General features: G+C 41.8%; 1 protein-coding gene across 5 annotated transcripts in view; it reads left to right on the top strand.

Annotated features, from left to right (window-relative positions):
• The window catches only part of ATP8B4 (ATPase phospholipid transporting 8B4 (putative)), a 259,760-nt gene that overhangs the window by 69,909 nt on the left and 167,270 nt on the right, over window positions 1–22,581 (top strand). For all 5 annotated transcript variants that reach the window (XM_051822381.3, XM_051822379.3, XM_051822380.3 and 2 more), the window contains one exon: window positions 3,470–3,531. In XM_051822381.3, the coding sequence (XP_051678341.3) occupies window positions 3,470–3,531 (62 nt within the window). The remainder of the gene's footprint in view (window positions 1–3,469; window positions 3,532–22,581) is intronic.

The raw sequence follows: 22,581 nt of genomic DNA, 5'->3' as shown, positions 1-22,581 counted from the left end.
CCTCACCCTACCACGTACTAGCAGTGTTACATGAGGCAAACCAGTTAACATCTGACATTTTCCTTTTTGCAATGGCATCAACACTGACAAAATGAGATGATAAGTGCGAAGCATGAGGCACAGGGCCTGGTTCACAACGAGCACACAACGAATGCTCCCTTCTTGTCCTGGGGCCCTTTCCCTGTAAGATTTTGTATTTACTTCCAGGGTAGAAGTTGCCAAGAACAGTCAGCTTGGGTGTGAGATGACAATTTTTAAAGCTTCTGGACTTTAACTTCTCCTATACAAAGACCCCTTGACAAAGTCTGAATAGAAGTGAGAGTCGTTCTGTTTGAGGCCCAGAGAATGAGTTACTCAGCTCTGAGGGATAAGCTGATTGATATTTTCCCATGGTGTCCAGCTAGTCAATTTAGGGGATCATTTTAGGTTGCTTACTAATGTGAATAAAAACTACATCCTCTTATTTTTTTTTTTAAGATTTTTTTTTTCACTTGGAAGGCAGAGTTACAGAGGGAGAGAGGGAGAGAGGAAGAGAGTGAGAGAGAGATTTTAAGATGCCCATGCCCCATGTCAGAGTACCTGGGCTGGATACCCAGCTACCGCTCCTGACTTGGGCTTCTTGCTAAGCAGACCCTGGGAGGCAGCACTGATGGATCACATGGTTGGGTTCCTGCCACTCCTTTGGGAGACCTTGATTGAGTTCCAGGTTCCCAGCTTAGCCCAGTCCATTCTTGGCTGCTGCAGTCATCTGGGGAGTGAAGTAGCAAGTGGTGTGTATTTGTCTTTTATACCCAGTGATCATTTTTCTTATTGTATACCCCAGTAATCTAAACATCTTAAATTGCTTGGAGAAGCCCAAATATTATGAGCTTAATAGTTAACTCATCAACTAGAAGCCATTAAGATCATCTTAAAATCTGCTGGTTTACTCCCCAGATGGCCACAGCAGCCAGGGCTGAGACAGACTGAAGCCAGGAGCTTCCTCTGGGTCTCCTTTGTGGGTACAGGAGTCCAAGCACTTGGGCCATCCTCCACTGCTTTCCCAGGCACATCAGCAGGGAGCTGGATCAGAAATGGAGCAGCCAGGATTCAAACAGGCACCCATATGGGATGCTGGTGCACAGTGATTTTACCCGCTATGCCACTGTGCCAGCCCTACATCATCTTTTGATCTTACTGTAGTTAATACTTGAAATGTGAGTTTATTTTCGTGATGATATATGCCAAACTAATAACTGTATCTTTATCAGTTGGGGTCCTGGCAGAAAAAGATATCTCTCTGAAAAGGGGAAGATTGGAGGATTTAATAACGGAAGGACCACTAATAAGGAGTATAGGCAAAATATATCATATATGGTAGCACCATGGGTGGCATAATATTTCCATGCCTGAAGAGGCAGATAAAGGCAGCAGTTAACCAGATTCGGAGCTATAGTTGAGGGTTGTTTGCAGCAGTTGGGGCTATTGCCAATGAAAGCAGCTATTGCCAATGTAGATAGAAGAAGCCAGGAAATAGGTACTCCAATTTGACTCTTTTCTGCCTTTCAGATATTCTGCAAGTGTCAATTCTATGCCATACACAAAAAGAAGTCACAGGCAATGACCTTACAGGCCAGCTTCTCATTGGCACAGAGCAAGGAGGAGATAGGTTGTAGACACGGAGGACCAGAAGGAATATTCTGCAACCCCTCCAAAGCCTGCACTTAGATAAAATAGTGTTTCCACTTCTATCATTCTGTTGGCAGGAAGAAGTTTGCATGTTAATAGATGGACTAACTTAATTTATTCCTCTACCAATATTGTAAACTATTTTTTTAAAAAATGTTACATAGCTTTGTTTTCTTATTTTTCCTAGTAATATCCATTAACTAAAACTTGCCATTCTGTGTGTGTGTACTATACATAGTGCAATAGAATGATTGGGATGGGTTTGGTAAGGGTATGGGAAAACAGAACAAGAGGACTGATTGAAGGCTATTTTTAAAAAATTTATTTATTTGGGCTGGTGCTGCGGCTCAATAGGCTAATCCTCTGCCTAGCGGCGCCAGCACACGGGTTCTAGTCCCGGTTGGGGTGCCAGATTCTGTCCCGGTTGCCCCTCTTCCAGGCCAGCTCTCTGCTGTGGCCCGGGAAGGCAGTGTAGAATGGCCCAAGTGCTTGGGCCCTGCACCTGCATGGGAGACCAGGAGAAGCGCCTGGCTCCTGGCTTTGAATCAGCGCAGTGCGCCGGCCACAGCGGCCACTGGGGGGTGAACCAACGGAAAAGGAAGACCTTTCTCTCTGTCTCTCTCTCTCACTGTCCCTCTGCCTGTCACAAAAAATTATTTTTGTTTTATATAAAAAGCAGAGATAGAGTTAGCACTAGCTAGCTTCCACTTGCTACTTCACTCCCCAAATGACTGCAGCAGCCAAGAATGGACTGGGCTAAGCTGGGAACCTGGAACTCAATCAAGGTCTCCCAAAGGGGTGGCAGGAACCCAACCATGTGATCCATCAGTGCTGCCTCCCAGGGTCTGTTTAGCAAGAAGCCCAAGTCAGGAGCGGTAGCTGGGTATCCAGCCCAGGTACTCTGACATGGGGCATGGGCATCTTAATTAAGAGACTAAATGCTCATCCCAGGTACAACATTTTGAGTGAAACAAAAAAAGCACTACCTAGGAATTCCATTTTGGGTAATTTGTTAAAATAACTTTGTTTCTATTCTAGCTAGTCTGTTTGTATGCTATTTGTACTATTGTCTCTATAGTACCCTTGCCTCTATTTTAGCCTAGTAGTATATAATGTTGACAGTTCATGTAGACAGATTTATCTGAACGGCTTCTAGTTCATGAGTCAACTATTAAGCTCATAATATTTGGGCTTCTCCAAGCAATATAAGGTGTTTATATTACTGGGGTATACAATAAGAAACATGATCACTGGGTATAAAAGACAAATACACACCAAATATGGTTCACTATTGCATTCTGATTTCTGTTTAAAATGCTCAATATTTCATAAGTTCACTGTTAACAATTAGAATTTCTGGAGAATAAAAATACATGTTATAAGTAATTTCTTGACTTCAAAGAAATCCATAAAACAGAGTGAATGGTGTTTCAGTAAAGTATTGAGCACATATGTGAGAGACATGGAAGACCCCATTCCTGGTTGAAGACATCAAAATTAATGTATTTTTTTTCCCTGGGACTAGACATCAGAGTATAGAGCATATCAAGTAATAATATGTGGACAGTGGAGAGCATATGGATAGACTTATTATATTAGTGACAGAACGAGGTTGGGTGAGATGGGTCTTGATTCAGATTTTGAACAAGAACCTGGGCTCAAGGTAAGTATAAATTGAGTTCATCTTGGGCCAGTGGCAATATTGTCCAACAGACGATTTCATAGTATTACTAGTATCCGTATTTGGGTTAACAAAGTGTAACTTGTTGTGTTTTCTCACAAACACATCGATTTTTTTCAGTTTCGCCATAAGAGTGATGATCAAGTGAATAATCGGCAGTCGGAAGTGCTCAAGGATAGCAGGTAAGAAACACGTTACTTTCGTTATTCTGAAGATTCCGGCACCCCCCAAGCCGGGTATTACTTAATGTCTTTCCCTTTTAATTAAATGTATATTTTCCCCCCTCTTGGTTTTATTAAAAATTTAAACGTAATTCCCTCTCATCTTCATGGATCTTTTTATATTCAGCAAATGTGATGCTACCCACTGAACATCTACTTCAAATTCCTTTGGAATTTCTCTTGTGGAGCACAGATTTATCTTGCATTTCTAGAGCTAATACTATTTAGATTTGGTACACATGTGATATTTTGTATCTAGTAAGAGGTTTCTTGAAGATTTCATTGAATTATATCACTCATAATTTCTGGGAGATATTACAAGAGACACTTATTTTTTAAGAGAGAGAGCAAGAGTGAAAGAAAGGGGCTGGTGCTGTGGCTCACTTGGCTAATTTTCCGCCTGCGGTGCCGGCATCCCATATGGGCACTGGGTTCTAGTCCCAGTTGCTCCTCTTCTGGTCTAGCTCTCTGCTGTGGCCCAGGAAGGCAGTGGAGGATGGCCCAAGTGCTTGAGCCCCTGCACCCACATGGGAGACCAGGAGGAAGCACCTGGCTCCTGGCTTCGGATCGGTGTACCTCCGTCTGTAGCGGCCATTTAGGGGTGAACCAACGGAAGGAAGACCTTTCTCTCTGTCTTTCTCTCACTGTCTAACTCTACCAGTTTAAAAAAAAAAGAGTGAAAGGAGGAGAGAGCTCCCACCCACTGATTCACTCCCAAAATGCTGGCAACAGTTGAGGGGCTGAAACCTGGAGCTGGGAACTCATCTAGACCTCCCATAGTCTACATTAACAGGAAGTTGGAGTCAGGAGCTGGGGCCAGAAATCAAACCCAATACACCTGTTTGAGAGATACCTGGGGGTCTGACATTCTATCCTATAAGCCAAAAATACCCAGCACAAGAGAGGCTTCTGGCACATTATTGTCAAGTGATAGTGATAAGATTTTTGTATGTACTTTAAAAAAAAAGATTTATTTTACTTATTTGAAAGGGTTACAGAGAGAGGTAGAGGGAGAGAGAGGTAGAAAGAAAGAGAAAGAGAGGAAAGGAGGGGATGAGGGAGGGAGGGAGGGATAGAGAGGTAGAGAGAGAGGAGGTTGGTGTTCCATTGCTGGTTCACTCCCTAAATGGCTGGAATGGCTGAGCTGAGCCAATCTGAAGCCAGGAGCCAGGAGCTTTTTCTGGGTCTCCCATGTGGGTGCAGGGGCCCAAGGACTTGGGCAGTCCTCTACTGCTTTCCCAGACACATTAGCAGGGAGCATCTAGGTCTTGAACTGGCACCTATATGGGATGCCAGCGCTGCAGGCCAGGGCTTTTACCCACTGTGCCACAGTGCCAACCCCTTTGTATGCACTTTATAGTCAAATTTAGAATGGGGTATCTACCATAACATATGTGTTTTATTGCTTTTAAATTCATCTGTCAATAAAGAAACACCATCTTTAAGAATGGTACTAGAATTATAAATGCTTTAATACACAAACATTTCTACACAATAGTATAAATATCCCTGGAAAACTTAGCAGAAGTAGATTTTAAAACTTTATTCCATTTTTTTTTCACTTTCTTTTTCTCTGACAGGGTAAATTTGTACTTCAGTCTGGAAGTCACATTAGTCATAGTTCTGAATCCCTTAAATACTGTGAAGAATATAATTTAAAAAAATCATAAAGCAAGTTAATTGTGTGTGAGGGAAAATTTTAAAAAATGATAAAGGTGTCAAGGAAGGCTAGATGGCCTAGACAAAATTGAAACAGATAGTATCTGTTATTAAAGTGTCTACTAATCACTAATGCATATAATGAAATAATTTAATTTTTCATTATTAACTCACTTTAGAAAGTGGTGGTAACTGATCTTAATACAAAACCATTGTTTTAGAGATGGAGCCTTGGAAAGCGTGGTCCTGTTTTCAGGTGGATAAGCCATAAAGATGCTTGGAACCATCAGGTTCATTTCCAGTGCTAGTAGGTTTGAAATGATTGACAGTATAGCGTGGCATTAAAAGCTTAGGGTTTGCACTGAGAGGGACTTAAGTATGGATTTCATCCTGCCCCCAAAGAATTCTGTGATCTTGGGCAAGATTTTATCCTGTATGCATACCAGATGCCTCACCTATAAAGTGGGATTCTGATGGGGTCTCTTCATGTATAGAGTTGCTGGGAAGGTTAAATAAGCTACTGCAAAATGGTTGGCTTCAATGCTTGGAGAATGTTAGTATTTTCCACATAGACTCATTGCTTCTTTAAGAGATTAAATTAATGTAGGTGTGTAATTTTTTATTTGAAGTCTTGGAGTTCTGACTGGGTATCATATTTGACAATATGATACTGCTACTTTCTCAAGGAACCTTTGATAACAGGGTCATTACTTTGAAGTATCTTTTCATATAAAGTACAACAAAATACATATACTTACATAATGAATTTCAACTAATGGCCCTAGTGGCCTTATAAAAGACTGCTGGAAAGGAAGTGCACATTCTCAGCTTTAGGCTACGGAGGACTGTTTGCTGACTGAATCCGTGAATACCCACAGAGAAGCAAATGTTTCAAGGGCCAGTGTTGTGGTGCACTGAGTTAAGCTACCACTTGAGACACTGGCATCCCTTATTGGGGTGCTAGTTTGAGGCCTAATTCCTCTGTTTGAGCTCCAGCTCCCTGTTAATGCACCTAACAATGCAGCGGAAGAAGATCCAAGTGTTGGATCCCTGCTACCCACGTGGGAGATCCAGAAAGAATTCCTAGCTCCTAGCTTTGACTTGGCTATGCTCTGGCTGTTGTGGCCATTTGGGGAATGAATGTGTATATTGCAGATATCTCTCTCTTTATGTCTCTCTCTCTCTGTCTCATGCTATGCCAAATAAATAAATAAATCTTTAAAAATCAAAAATCAATGTTTCATAAGAGGATATTTCCTCAGGTCATGCTAATTATCTTTGTCTACAATGGGAGCAATTTGCAGGTGAGGGGCAGATGAGAGGGCCCGACCCTGAAATACACAGGAGTCAGGAAATGAGAACACAATCCAGGTCTCTTATGTAGGCAACAGGGACCCAGTTACTTGAGCCATCACTTGCACCTCCCAGACTCTGCACTGGTAGGAAAATGGAGTCAGGAGCTGGAGCCAGGAATCAAACCCAGGTACTCTGATGTAGGATGTCGGGTTTTTTATTTCTTTCTCTTGATTTATTTATTTGAAAGGCAAAGTTACAGAGAGAAAGAGAAAGTCAGAGAAATCTTCAATCTGCTGATTCACTCCCCAAATGGTTGCAACAACCAGGACTGATCTTTCTACATTCATAGTTCCATTTGCTGTAAGACTTGGCCTTCCTCCTGGTCTTTGATGTGGTGCAGGGGCCCAAGAACTTGGGCCTTCTTCTGCTGCTTTCCCAGGCACATTAGCAGGGAGCTAGATTGAAAGTAGAGCAGCTGGGACATGAATTGGTGCCCATATGAGATGCTGGTTGTTGCAGGCAGCAGCGTAACTCACTATACCACACTGCCAGCCCTGGGATGTGGTTTTCTTAACTGCTAGGGCAAAGGCCTGCTCTGGGCTCACATAGTCAAACACTTGGCCAGTCAATTAGTTTTCCATCTTTTTCTTTCCTTCAGAAATTCGAATTTTAACATTTCCCATTTACATCTTTTACTTTTCATCCATTACACTTATTACCCTCAATACTGCATCATTTGCTGCCTTTCACATATTTATACAACTTCCAACTTTGGTTGTTCTATTCCATCAAAATGTCTAGTCCTACAGATTTTAGGCATGGAGGGAGGTGTGAAGAGCCTCTGCTATCCAATTAGGTAGCCACTGGCAACATATGGCTACTGAGCATTTGAGTTGTGGCTGGTTCAAATTGAGTTATACTATAGGTATAAGCTACATACCAGATTTCAAAGACTTAGTGCCACAAAAGAATGTAAGCTATCTCATTAACAATTTGTTTTATATAGATTCTATTTTGAAATAATTTTTATACATCAGGCTAAGTAAAATATATTCTTAAAACTAAGTTTATTGGACTGGCATCGTGGCATAGCAGGTTAAGCTCCTGCTTACAATGCTGCTGGCATCCCATGTGGGTGCTGGTTTGAGTTCCAGCTTCTCCATTTATGATCCAGTTAATGCACCTGGAAAAGTAGAAGACCCAGATAAAACTCCTGACTCCTGGCTTCAATGTGGCCCAGGCAGGGCCATTGCAGGCCATTTGGGGAGTGAACCAGCAGATAGATGATTCTCTCCTTTCTTCCTCCCTGTAATTCTGTTTCAAATAAATAAATCTTAAAAAAAAAAAAAAAACCTCTGCCATTCTATGAGTCTGCTGTGTATCCTGCTTCCCATGTTGGATTGTTCTCTCCCTTTTTAATTCTATCAGTTAGTATTAGCAGACACTAGTCTTGTTTATGTGATCCCTTTGACTCTTAGACTTATCATTATGTCAATTGTGAACGGAAATTGATCACTTTGACTTGTGAGATGGCATTGGTACCTGCCACCTTGATGGGATTGAATTGGAATCCTAAACAGCACTCTGGCCTCAGAATCAGCCCTTAAGGCATTCGAATCTGGCTAAAAAGCCCATGAGAGTATTTCAGGCATGGAAAGCCAAGACACTCTGGGGAAAAAAGAAACAAACAAACAAACAAAAACCCCACAAACCTAAATGAAAGATCTCTGCGAGTGAGATCCCAGTGGAAAGAATGGGCCATCAAAGAAGGAGGTACCTTTCTCTGAAGGGAGGAGAGAACTTCCACTTTGACTATGACCTTGTCTAAATAAGATTGGAGTCAGTGAACTCAAGAGGCTTCCATAGCCTTGGCAACTCATGACAAGAGCCTAGGATGATTACTGATGCCATAAACAAGAGTATCACTTTGTTAAGTCAGCAACAGGAGTCACTGTGCACTTACTCCTCATGTAGGATCTCTGTCCTTAATGTGTTGTACTATGTGAATTAACGGTATAACTAGTACTCAAACAGTACTTTACACTTTATGTTCTGTGTGGGTGCAAACTGTTGAAATCTTTACTTAATATATGCTAAATTGATCTTCTGTATATAGAGATAATTGAAAATGAATCTTGATGTGAATGGAATGGGAGAGGGAGCGAGAGTTGGGAGGGTTGTGGATGGGAGGGAGTTGGGCGGAGGAAGCCACTGTAATCCATAAGTTGTACTTTGGAAATTTATATTTATTAAATTAAAGTTAAAAAAAACCCTCAATTTACCCTAAGCATTTTTTAAAATGAGGCTACTAAAAAAGTTAAAATTACTTGGGGCTGGCATTCTGTTTCTGTTGATTGACATTGCTGTCTACAATAACTTTAGTTGTGAGACAATTGAACAGAGAAAAATGAAGCTTGTAGTAAGAGCCTGGCCTTCGACTACTCATCAGCTAGGATTCTCTGTCCATTCTTCCAGGATGGAAGCATCTGTGGTTTGTGGCATAAGTAACAATAGAGTCAGCATCACTTCCTGATATTTTCACTTCCCTAACATCTTCTGAGCTCATACTTCTGCATTGGAACATCTGACGTCACAGGCTCCAGTGCAATGGACTTTCTTGCAGTCAGGATGTCTCCTTGCTATCTCTAGATCTCAACAAGGACTTGAACATCAGCTTTTTGCGCAACACATTCCACTTTGTTTTCCTGAGCATTCATAAACTTTGTATAAATCTCCCATGGTCTCACAAAACTGTTCACTTCAGTATTGCACATTTATTTTTCTCCTGGAAACTGTATCATGGTGAGGGATAAGGGCTTTCTTTTACTACAGAAGAGTATTGTCTCTGAACTATTCAAGCCTAGTATTCCTATATGTTGCATAATTATGAGAACAAATACGTATTGTATCAATAGGAACAACTTTTCTCTTTGTTTAATTGACTTATCCAGTTTGAATGATAACTCCTGTTGGATGTTAAGATTTAAAATTTTCTTTATTAGTATTTTTTTTATTGTAAAGGCAGCATTTGTTAAGATTTGTAAAATAAGAAAAGATAGATAGAAGAAAATAACATGTCTTCCTTCACTAACCAAATATTAATATTGTCACTGTTTTCTTAGAATTTTTTTTCTTTATCAATATTTATGTACCGATATTTATTGTAATCATGTTGCTATATTTTTACACTTTAGTCTTATATAATTTCAGTTATTTATGTCTTCATATGGTCTTTTTTTTTTTTTTTTTGACAGGCGGAGTGGACAGTGAGAGAGACAGAGAGAAAGGTCTTCCTTTTCCGTTGGTTCACCCTCCAATGGCCGCCGCAGCCGCTGCACCGCGCTGATCCGATGGCAGGAGCCAGGTACTTATCCTGGTCTCCCATGGGATGCAGGGCCCAAGGACTTGGGCCATCCTCCACTGCCTTCCCAGGCCACAGCAGAGAGCTGGCCTGGAAGAGGGGCAACAAGGACAGAATCCGGCGCCCTGACCGGGACTAGAACCCGGTGTGCCTGAGCCGCTAGGTGGAGGATTAGCCTAGTGAGCCGCGGCGCCAGCCCATATGGTCTTTATACACATAACATGTAACATTCCATTGAGGGCTGGTGCCGTGGCTCACTTGGTTAATCCTGCGCCTACAGCTGGAATCCTATATGGGCTTCAGGTTCCAGTCCCGGTTGCTCCTCTTCCAGTCCAGCTCTCTGCTGTGGCCTGGGAGGACAGTGGAGGATGGCCCAAGTGATTGGGCACCTGCACCCATGTGGGAGACCAGGAGGAAATGCCTGGCTCCTGGCTTTGGATTGGCGCAGTGCCGACCGTAGTGGCCATTTGGGGGGTGAACCAACAGAAGGAAGACCTTTGTCTCTGTCTCTTTCTCTCACTGTCTAACTTTATCTATCAAATAAGTAAAAAAAAAAAAAATTCCATTGAGTACATGCCTCACATAACAATTTTTCTATTGTTTGATGTTTAGTCTACTTTCAATTTTAAATATAATTTATTGATCTTTCTAGATTCATAGTTCCATTTGCCGTAAGACTTGGCCTTCTATAAAACTCACCTAGGATGGTCATAGGAACCCGTCTCCTACTTTCAGTAATTAGAACTTAAACGTTTATTATTCAGTCTATTATTAATAATCTTCATCCGATTATCTGAGATTTAAGTGTGGGTAGAGCCGGATTGCGTGTATTAGTTGGACCTTTGGGAGGTTTCAATGCCATCTTATATGGTGGTTTCTTCAGTGGGTGATGTGAGAACACTACCACCAAGTACCAAGTTACTTTTTGTAACCATAGCACAACAATAAGAAGAAAAATCTCAGTATGTTATGCTTTAAAAATGTATTAGTGATACATTCAAACCCCCAAGCATTGGTAATTTGCAACAGTTTGAGTATAAATTTTATCTTATAATTGCTAACTATATAGCACTCATTTGTGAGATATATACATCAGTTCCGGTCTGCAGCACATTTGGGCAGCAGTTCGGAAATGTGGCAACCAGACCATTCAGGCAGCTGTGAAGGAACTGGTCCCAGCGTCTTTGTCCTGCCAGGTTGGAGGCATGTGGAACGATGGTCAAGAGATCTGTCACTTGCTACTGAATCCTTAAGAAAAACTTATTCAGGAAGTAGAGGAAGGGGTTCTTCATGTTTGGTGTTGCCATTTGCTGGATTTTATCCAAAATGTCTGTTTTGGCTGGCTGAGAGTGAATTATTATTGTTAAATATGCTCTCATTTTTCTACTTGCACATCTGCAACAAAAAGTCAAAGATCATTGCACTGAGAGCATCTGCAGCTAACAGTTCGTGTGTCTTCAGGCCTGCAAGTGGGAGAGGGACATTCTGTTGATCCCACTCAAGAACAGATGCACCTTCTATTGAGTTATCGTGTGTCAGTTGTGAGCTTGCAATTGGAGTAGAGACTTCAGTGGTTGAACACAACACAGAGGACCAACCGAGTCTTTTATCTCCAGCCCAGTCAGATTATTTATACATTAGGATGATTCCTTTGGTCCAGGGGCAGCTATTTAGGGTCTATTTGAAGAGAACTGAAGTTTTGAAAGGAAAATTTGAGGAGAAAAATACTTGATCCTTCTTTTTTTAAACAGCATTGCTAAAACATACTTTTATGGGCTTAAATAACAATGAGTTCAAAAGCAAGCTAATTAGAATAGTCTCAGTACTTTTTGGGCAGGGTGAAAGTCCAAAAGTGGAATTAATTTTTAACTCACAGTAAAAGTGTTTCAAAAATAGTTTCACAATCGTAAATTAATTTCAGTTTCTTAAATCTTGGATTGATTGTTTCTTGAACAATTTCTGCTTGTCAGCTTTGCAGATGGAAGGGTCATTTGCCACTGGGCTGGTTTCTGTATGTGAGCCGTGAAATTGTTACAGTTCTTTTAAATGATTTTCCATTGTAATCAATTATTATGTTGAGTGGACACAATGTTTTTCAAGAGTAGAATTTCTAAATGGTGACTATTTCCCCAAATGAGGTGCATCTTAAAATAACAGGAATTTGTAACACTTTCAAAACTCTGCACATGGGGTTTTCAGTGGCATCTCTTAATTTTTTAAAGTTGATGTAATCCAGATGCTAGCTGTTCCTTTTTCCTCTTCGTAAAGCCCTTTCAGAAGGCCCTTCACATAAAGAACACTAGACAGCAAGGTAGAGTGCGTTGCAAATTTTGTGGGGAACATAGTAGAGGAGGTTATTCACACATTCCTTAGCAAATACTGTGAAATCTCTTCTTAACAGTCTTCCCTGCAATGTTCTCCTTTTCTAAAAGCTGCTGGCCTTTTAAATCTCTCCTTCCCAGTAAGTGCCCAGTGTGACTGCTCCAGCACCCTCTCAGTATCTGGGGCTCTTCGTTTCTTTCTCCCCTTTATTACTCAGTCTTTTTGATTGTTCCTCCCTCAGCTCTGAAGTCAAACCCTTTGCAGCTGCTCACCAAAACAGCAGGCTTGTCTGTAACCAGGGCTTACTTATCAGATGACAATAGTAGTTAAAAATACACCAAGTTCTCTGTAGCATTTTCAACTCAGTTCTCTGTTTTTTTAAAAATAGGTTTATGCATCTCTTCGTGGTTGTCATAGCGAGAAGATCAAGTATTGCTTTTGAAAAAAACAAACCCAAGCCTAAACCACAAACACCTTGGAGGTGCTAGAACATTAACTTTAAAAATACAGTCGTCTTAGAATCTTAACATCTTTTAAAAGCTAAAAAAACAAACAAACAAAAAAAAAACAGAAACAAAAGCCATAATATTAGTGAAGAGCTAGTAATTTTCTATTCCAAACCAAACTAACATTCTAACAGTATTTATTGATTCATTACATATCCCTCTTCATTTTTTCCTTACCATGAAGGTGCATTTTGCTTTAGACTTCTCAGGATAATCTCAAATGGTGAATGACTCACATGCATTTGAAATTGGTATATGATCTGTCTGTTGTGGGTGGAAAATTAAGAAAACCTGGAAGAGAATAAAGAAAAGTAAAATCACTCGATTTCATTGCCTAGATCTGTATGTTCTATTGTGTCCTGTTCCGCCTCCATCTTAGCTTTTCCTTTCTACTCCACACAATTTCCATTTTAAAAATAATTGAAATTATACTATATCCTACTGTCATAGTTAAATCGTGCTACCCCCCACTAAAGATAGGTCCAACAGAACTTGTAAATGTGATCTTATTTGGAAAAAGAAGAGTTTTGTAGACTCAATCTAAGATTCTAGAGATGAGATCATCTTGAGTTAGTGTGTCTTTATGAGAAAGGAGGGATGAGAGGCAGCAAAAAGAATGTTTAACTGTGAAGACGGGCAGAGATTGGCAGTCAATAGCCTTAAACCAAGGAATGTCCTAGGATACCAGAAACTGAAGGGGACGAGAGGGAGGTTCTCCCGTAAAGCCTGCAGGGGGGGTCAGCCTTGCTGCCACCTTGACTTCGGACTCTACTCCTCCACGACTGTGAGAAAAATGGAGTTCTGCTGTTTTAAGCCATAGAGTTTGTGGTAAGTTGTTACAGTAACTCCAGGAAATTAATCATATTTTTAGTTTTTACTTGAGTTCTGTGTTCCTTCATTTGTTCATTTTTTCACCCAAGAAAATTTTTTTTTGTTATTTTTTTAACTTTTATTTAATGAATATAAATTTCCAAAGTACAGCTTATGGATTACAATGGCTTCCCCCCCATAACGTCCCTCCCACCCGCAACCCTCCCCTTTCCCACTACCTCTCCCCTTCCATTCACATCAAGATTCATTTTCAATTCTCTTTACATACAGAAGATCAGTTTAGCATATATTAAGTAAAGATTTCAACAGTTTGCACCCACATAGAAAGACAAAGTGTAAAATACTGTTTGAGTACTTGTTATAGCATCAAATCACAATGTACAGCACATTAAGGACAGAGATCCTACATGAGGAGTAAGTGCACAGTGACTCCTGTTGTTGACTTAACAAATTGACACTCTTCTTTATGGCATCAGTAATCACCCTAGGCTCTTGTCATGAGTTGCCAAGGCTATGGAAGCCTTTTGAGTTCACCGACTCTGATCATATTTAGGCAAGGTCGTAGTCAAAGTGGAAGTTCTCTTCTCCCTTCAGAGAAAGGTTCCTCCTCCAAGAAAATTTTTTTAAAGTGTCACAAACCTTTATTAAAAGTAAATGTAGTATAATATGTACAGGTGGCATATGGTGCCAATTTTATTTGCAGATACAGTATTCCAACTCAAGTTTATAAGTTACACCTTGGTCACAGCCTTGGCTAAATCTTGAATCAGTGCAGAATTTAGCTGGGCTAGAGTGCTGATCTTAGCATGCTTAGATGTGGCATTGTTACATGCTACTGTGTAGATTGTTACATGTAGAATGCTATATGCTGGGGCTACAAAATTTCTTCCTAAATACAATCATATATAGATGGTACATGATAGGTTTGTCTTTAAAGTTTCCATGTAACTTTCACATGTCAGTTTTTACTCACAGGGCAGATGAGCAAACTGACTCATCTCATTAGGAATGTGCAGGTTTCAGAAACTCTTGTCAGCCTAGGCTCTGCAGACAAAACCATGCCATGTGGGAGTAAACCTTGGTTTGATTTGAGAGTTTGGGAACGGTGCCTTGAAGTTATAACTGAGGAAAGCATTGGTCATCTTTAAACTTGAATAGTATTCTCAAAAACTGAAATCTATTTCTTATTCTGAATTAGCAAATTTTCTACTTCTCTCTATTTAGTGTTGGCAAATATTGGCTGTGCAATAGTAGAAGAAAAAAACAAAAGATATGGCCAGATAGCACAGAAAGTAAGCATAAAGATCTTTAAATTATATCTAAAGACACCAAAACCTGGAAATAACCTGGAAAATTTTAAACATTATTTGAGAGAAAGCAAGAGAGAGCATGTGGCCCCATCTGCTGGTTAATTCTCTAAATGCCCACTATAGCCTCCAGCCAAGGGCTGAACCTGGGAGCCGGAAACTCAATCTGAGTCTCCCATATGGGTGGCAGGAACCAACTGAGCTATCCTAACTGCCTCCCAGGGTCTGCATTACCAGGAAGGTGGAGTCAGAATCCGTGTATGGAGCCCAGGTACTCCACTGTGGGACAAGGGCATCTGAACTACACTAAATGCTTGCCTCACACGGGGAACATTTGATGAAAGCAATATTGTAAGCATCGTAAGGAAAGAAAACTCGACCAATTGCGGACCAGATACTAGAGATAAGAAATCAAAGGAAAATATCATTGAGAATGATGATGGACATTTCAATGAGGAAATGGATTCTAATATTGGAGAAAGGATAGATTTTGAAGATGTGAACAAAGTTGATATTGTTTTTAAATGGGAATTGAATAATGCAATAAGGTATGTTTACTGTAATCTTTGGAAAAGAATTGAGCTTTCCTTCACAATAATAATCCACACCTTTGGATTTTCTCCTTTTCCTTTTCAAAATATTTCCAATAGTACAGAAAAGTATAAATAAGAGTTCAACGAACACATATACATTTAACAATTTGCCATATTTAGATTCATTTGTAAACATTATATACCTATTGAATTTTATATTCACTTAATGTCTAGTGTTAAACCCAGTTGGGGGAGTTTAAAGCAGAGAGAAGAAAAGGTCAGTATAGAGAAATATATTGAGATTAGAGAGGGCTGGCTTTATGGAGGAAAACACATGACGAGCAGTGATTTAGGAGGTTACGTTGGCAACAGGGGATGTGTTTCATTCAATCTGGTTTGCTCTGTTGTCAATCAAAATGTGTTAAGCTTTCATTAGTAACATGAAATAGAAGTATTCCAGGAGTACTTAGAATAATTTCAGGGATTCATGCTTACCACTTATCCATCTGTTCACTGAAACCACCCCCCCCCCATTCTGTTTTTAAAGATTTATGTATTTGAAAGGCAGAGTTAGAGAGGCAGAGACAGAAGGGAAATCTTCCATCCGCTGGTTTACTTCCCAAATGACCACAGAGGCTGGAACTGGGCTGATGCGAAGCCAGGAGCCAGGAGCTTCTTCTGGGTCTCCCATAAGGGTTCTGGGGCTCAAGTACATGGACCATTCTCTGCTGCTTTCCCAGGCACATTAGCAGGAAGCTGGATCTTAAGTAGAGCAGCCCAGTCTCTAACTGGTGCCCAGATGGGATGCTGGCATTGCAGTTTTTACACACTATGCCACAACGTGGGCCCCCAGTGCCCAGTTTTGTAACGGTTCTCCAATTCAGCCTATGCTAATAGGGTTATAGAGATGATTAAGAAGCATGCTGCTGCCCTCAAAGAACCTGGAGTGTAGAAGAGGTAGATAGACTATTATTTTACAGTAATAGATATCATGATAAAAGAAGCATGAGGTGCCCCAGAGGTGCACACATCAGGGAGACCCTAACATGTGTTTTGGGAGGATACTGGCAGGGATATCATTGTCTCAAAATAAATCATGGAAGAATTGGCACTCAGCGTAGACCAGCCACTGAAGAGTTTAAGGGTGAGTGAGAGGGAGGAGAGAATAGAACTAGGAAAGAGTTCAGGACATAAAAGATAGTATTTCTTTACAGCTGTATTGCAGAGGGAGGCCAAGAACACACTGGCTGAAAAATACGGATAGATAAATAGCACTGACCTATCCTTTGCTCCTCTCTCTCCCACTTCTGCAATTGTGTGCTCTGGTAGAATGGGTCTAACAATCAGTGTCATCTTCATAGGGAGGCTGCTCATTTAAGACAGTTGGATGACATAACGGTGAAATCTTCTGTTGTCTTTATACCCTGTGAGGCAGATGGATATTCAGGAAAGCCCACTGGCCTGGTGGTGGGAGGCTGGGATCTTGTCCCAGCTTTGTCATTAATTGAGGACCAAGAGCCCTGGTTTCGTGACTCCCCCTACCCCATTAAAATTTGTTTTAATGGGTCTCAAAATTATATGACAGATATTTGGTCAAGTTGTTTCCATTAAAAAGTACTAATTTTAAAAACAACTTAAAACTACCACACACACACACACACACACACAGACACACAATGGTCCACAAAACGTTCTTTCGTTCTGAAGGTTTTATGATACATTGTTATCATTAAGCAGTCTTACTCTTAAACGTAAATGACCAGTTGAGATAAATGGTTCTGAGACTGTATTTCCATCACTGGGGTAGCAGGTATTAGGGTTCATTTTCATGGCTCTTTGGGTAGACTTGGTGATCTTGCCAGCTCTAGCAGCCTTCTTGTCCATGGCTTTGATAACTTCCACAAGAACCATCTGTCTCATATCATGAGCAACAAAAGGATCCAGAGGAAAGTTAGAAAAGCTCTCAATGCACACACGCTTGCCAGGAACCATATCAACAATAGTAGCATCACCAGATTTCAAGGATGCAGCTTGAAATTCATTCAAGGGCCATCTTCTAATTTCTTACCAGAATGGTGATCAATGTTTTCCTTCAGCTTGGCAAACCTGTAAGGAATGTGAGCTATGTGACAACGCAATGCGGGGGCAGAGCCGGCACTGATTTGGCCTGCATGACTCAAGATACTCACTGAAGTTGTTTCCATTGGTGGGTCATTTTTGTTGCCCTGGCCAATGCTTTTGAAGGACACATTCTTGACACTGAAGCTCACATTGTCCTCAGGAAGAGTTTCACTCAAAGATTTGTGGTGCATTGCAACTGACTTTTTTTTTTTTTTAAAAAGATTTATTCATTCCAAAGGCAGAGAGAGAGAGGTGGAGGGGGGGGGGTTCTGGGTACACTCCCCAGAGAGCTGTAACAGGCAGGGCTGAGCCAAGCTGGAGCCAGGAGCCAGGCGCTTCATCCAGTTCTCCAACATGGGTGGCAGGTGCCCAAACACTTGGACCACCTTCTTCCGCTTTTCCCTGGCCAAAGCAGAGAGGTGGATTGGAAGTGGAACAGCCAGAACATGAACTGGTGCCATATGGGATGCTGGCATTGCAGGTGGTGGCTGGCACTTCAATAGACTATTTCACTTGTGATGTTGACCATAGCAAAGGTCACTCCAGGGATAGTACCCATATCCAAATTTTGTAAACATCTTGTAGGGCAGACTCAAGGGCTTATTTGTTGGACAAGTTGTTGGTAGGGTACAATCCAGGGTTTCAAGCAGTGTGCTTCCACTGATGCTGCCACTTTTTGCAGGTGATTTTCCATCCCTTGAACCAAGGCATAGTAGCGCTAGGCTCTGGGATGTTACCATTCCAACCAGAAACTGGCATAAATGCTGTTTCAGCAGTGTAACCAATTTTCTTAATGTGGTGCTGACTTCCTTAATTTCTCTGTGTGTCTTCTGAATGTAGAGTGGCTCAGTTAGATCCATTTTGACAACACCAGCAGTTCTTTTTTTTTTTTAAGATTTTTAAAATTTATTAACTTGAGAGGTAGAGTTAGAGAGAGGGAGAAAGGTCTTCCACCTGCTGGTTCACTCCCCAAATGGCTGCAACAGCTGGAACTGAGCTGATCCAAAGCCAGGAGCCAGGAGTTTCTTCTGGGTCTCCCATGTGGGTGCAGAGATCCAAGGACTTGGGCCATCCTCTTCTTCTTTTCCAGGCCGTAGTAGAGATGAATCATCAGAGAGGCAGCCAGGACTTGAACCAGTACCCATATGGGATGCCAGCAACGTGGGCACAGGCTTAGCCTGGTATATAGCGCTGGCCCCCAGTTAGTTGTTTCATACCCAGTATGTAAGCCCGAAGGGCATACTCATGGGTCTGCTCATTCTTAAGGCTTTCAGCTTCAAACTTGCCTACACCAGCAGCAACAGTTAGGACAGCGAAGTCAGGCAGTGATGTGCCTAGAATCTTGTTTCAGATAATGTTTCTGTGTCTGGAGGCATTGATGATAGTCAAACAATACTTCAGTGGTTTCAAATTCCGCGGGGAGATGTCAGTGGTGAAACCATGCTCACACTCAGCTCTCAGTCTATCCAAGACCCAGGCGTACCTGCAGGAGCTCTTTGCTGTCTCAGCACCCTTCTCAAATTTTTCAATTCTTTTGTCGATCCCCTTAAACGTGTGGACCAAATGACCGTGGTGGTGAACTTCCCTGAGTCTGTGTGTCCAGTGGTGCGGATGGCACGAGCCTTTTGTTTTCCCACTTTGGTTTTGATTTAGTGGTGGCAAACTTGTGAAAAAACCACAGTTTTCTAACCTATAAAAGAGGAGGGTTGGATACCAATCATCTTCAAACTTTATTTTTTTATGCTAAGCTGAAGCTTTTCCCAGGGAAATCTTATGGGGAAGCCCAACATATGGAACAGGCACAAATGTTGTTGCTCAGGATAAAATGGTGTGTGTGTGTGTGTGTGTGTGTGTGCAGAATAGGTGCCTACAGCTGTCTTCTTATTCCTTATGGTGGCCCTTGAGGGGCCTCCATTTACACCACTGGACTGAATAATACTTCCCCAAGTGAGCTCTACAGATTGTGTAGATGTGTGCGCCTTTCCCCAGAACTCCTGAATCAGAACCTCTGCGCCTAGGACCTCGGGCTCTCTGTGTGTGTAGTGAGGACTTGATGGGATTATCCTGCACACTTAAGCTCCAATTCTGCGAGTCCAGATGTTTCAAAACGTCTCTCCACCCTTAGAGATGGAATTCTAGATGGAAGACTTTATGGCTAAAAGTGTCAGGAGATAATTGAGAGCATGAAGCTCCTGCAGTCAGAGCCCCGATCAGATATACCTATAAATCCTGGGCTTGTACTTAGTGCAGCACTCTTACAGCCCATAGTGCCCCAATAGTGGCCTTACCTTTCATTCACTAGTTACTCTTAGTTATTTAAGAGGCAGATGGAGAGAGAGAAAACAGGAGAGAAGAGGAGGTAAAAGGGTAGAGACAGAGAGAAGAAAGGGAGCACTCCATCTGCTTGTTCACTCCCCAGATGCCTGCAACAGCTGGAGCAGCTAGGGCTGGGCTGAGACTGGAGCCAGGAACATGGGATACAATCCAGGTCTCATGTAGGTGGCAGGAAATTGATTACTTGAGGCTATTACTGCTGCCTCCTAGGTTCTGTTCTGTTGGCAAGGGCCAGGAGCAGCGCTGGGAACTAAACCCAGGCACTTGGATGTGGGCTGCTGATAGCTTAACCACTAGGCCAAATGCTCGTTCTTGTTTGTTCATCATGATGTAGGCTTTCTGTGAGGCAGGTACTATGTGAGGTCCTGCAAGTGCAAGTGAACTTAAGCAGTCTTTGCAATCTTGGAGCTTACTGTCTGGTAGAGGAGGAATATTCAATAAGGTAATCATGCCAAGTAGTTTATAATTGCAAACCAAGGCAGGTGGTGCTAAAGAAAAGCATATGATCTGGAGAGTTTTTTTTTTTTCTTTTTTTTTTTTTGTGGGGGCAGGTAGAAGTGATATGATGAAGTTTAGGCACGAGCTCTTTGAGGAAGTATAGATTTGAGCTGAGGACTTGATGATGACTAGAAGTTAACTAGGTTAAAAGAGGTTGGGGGAAGCAATCAAATGGCAAGGAGAATTACAGGCAGCAGGGACAGTATGTGCAAAGGTCCTGTGGAAGGAGTGAAGATTATGAGAGACTGAATGGCAGAAGCTTAGAGAGGAATGGAGTGAGGTGGGGCTGAGACAGCAGTCAGAGGCCAGATTATGCAGGGACATGAAGGCCACATTATGAGTTCATTGTTTTCCTAAGAACGAGGGAACACGGATAAAGGATTGCTCTTCGAAAAATCTTATGCTTGTTACTTGGCGAGAAACCAGTGGAGAGGGACTGGGGTGGCTGTGGGGAGGGAGTGGTTGTCTACTGCCACACGTGGCTGGCTGGCCGCGTTACTACTTCGCTTCTTGAGACTGACACAATCTCGGTATTTTCCTTCCCAACTGAACACTGTGCATTCACCTCGCAGCTGATTCTCAGCACTCATATGTTAGGCCAGCAAAATGCATTCAATTAAATGAATTTAATTAAAGGACTAATTTTGAGGCAAAAGCAGGTTACCTTCTAGGCATTTACTCCCGTCTTCGCTGTAGCTGCTGTGGGCGAGGAGCGATGTCCATACACTGCATGTTCTGTGCACACCCCTGGAACTCTCAATGTCACTTGAGAAGTGGGGGTCCTTAGATCCCACCCCTGTCCTTATTCCCAGTGTTCTGTGTTACTGGGAATCTCTTTGGCTTTGCTGCGCCTTGACATGCATGTGACAGTGTCTGACATTTAAAGAAAGGGAGAGTTAGGTTCTGCTGTTCCTAGCATAATCACTCCCATTTTGGATTGAGGAGAGCTCCAGATTGTATTTGCAGCAATGCTTATGGTTGCATCTGCGGCTGCCCCAGGTGCAGCTGGCAGATAGACAGAACTGTGAAAACCTGGGAAGCCCCAGGCCCTTGGGTGGAGAAGCAGATAGGGGCTCGCCCGGGTCCTTGGCAGATGGTTCACTCCCAGCCAACGCTTTCTGAATTGCCTGGCTGACAAATTGTGCTCACCCCACTGGCCTCATCTGGTTACCTTGCTCCTCTGCAGGCATTTGTGTTCAGACATACTTTCTCCTTCACACTGCTAAATTTAAGGCTTCATTTTCAAATCAAATGCTCATCTGGCTGGGCGCCTGAGAAAGCACATGTGGAGTGCTGAGAGACTCAGGCAGGGGATGGCGCACTCGCTTCTGGAGAGCGCATCTGCAGACCATATGAACTGTAAACGTTTTGAAATGGCAAAAAAAAAAAAAAAGTAAAAACCAAAACTTTCTGTCTAAAGGGGAGAGCTGAGGTGGTTTTTTTTTTTGTTTGTTTGTTTGTTTCCTTCTTTCTAGACTCAGTTATTAAGCATCTGGAAATTACTGACCTGTAGCGTACAATGTGTTTACTGTCTCTATCAGCCAGTGTGGGATCCATCCACACTTAACATAATGAGGCCCATGCTCTACAAACACTTGCCTCACTAGAAAGGGGCTTTGGAGTGACATGAGTTGGCCATGAGTTGAGTTGCTAGGTACATGATTTTAATGCGATTTACATTCTTTCACTTAATTATTTCCTCCTCAACTCAGATGATAAAAATAGGTTAATATTTTGTGAAATAGTAGAATGTAATTTTCCATTAGGAGCAAGACAAATGAGGAAAGGACACAGCCTCCTTTATTTGCACCCTACCAGGTGACTGATGTGCTGTGTATTTTTTACTTTGAGAGCCGTCTCTGGGCAGGTGTCCTGTCTTCTTTGCTGAGCTTTCTCATTTGTGCCTGGTCTCCCATTGTAGAATTGTTTCAGAAGACATAGTTTCTGGGTCTTGGGTCTCAGCTGTTGTGTGTGCTGGGGCACAGAGATGCCGCCATGCTTGCACAGATTGCCAGGGATGCCCTTGCATTCTGTTTTGGGAAATATCTTCAGAATATTCTGGTTTTTTTGTTATTAATTTCTCTATCTTCTAAATTTTGTCCTTGCTCTGTACATCTTTTCCCACTCTCATTCTAAGGATGAAGAAGAAAGAACTATGGAATTGGGATATAAAAAAATGATAGAAAAACAATATTCAACAGAGACCTTATTAAACTGAAAACATGCTAGAGTATTAGGTATCT

This window comes from Oryctolagus cuniculus, chromosome 12, assembly GCF_051225735.1.
Source record: "Oryctolagus cuniculus isolate XC-2025 breed Fujian yellow rabbit chromosome 12, ASM5122573v1, whole genome shotgun sequence".
Classification (NCBI taxonomy): Eukaryota; Metazoa; Chordata; class Mammalia; order Lagomorpha; family Leporidae; genus Oryctolagus; species Oryctolagus cuniculus.
Note: the sequence above shows the minus strand (reverse complement) of the source record. Positions and strands in the feature narration are given on the sequence as shown.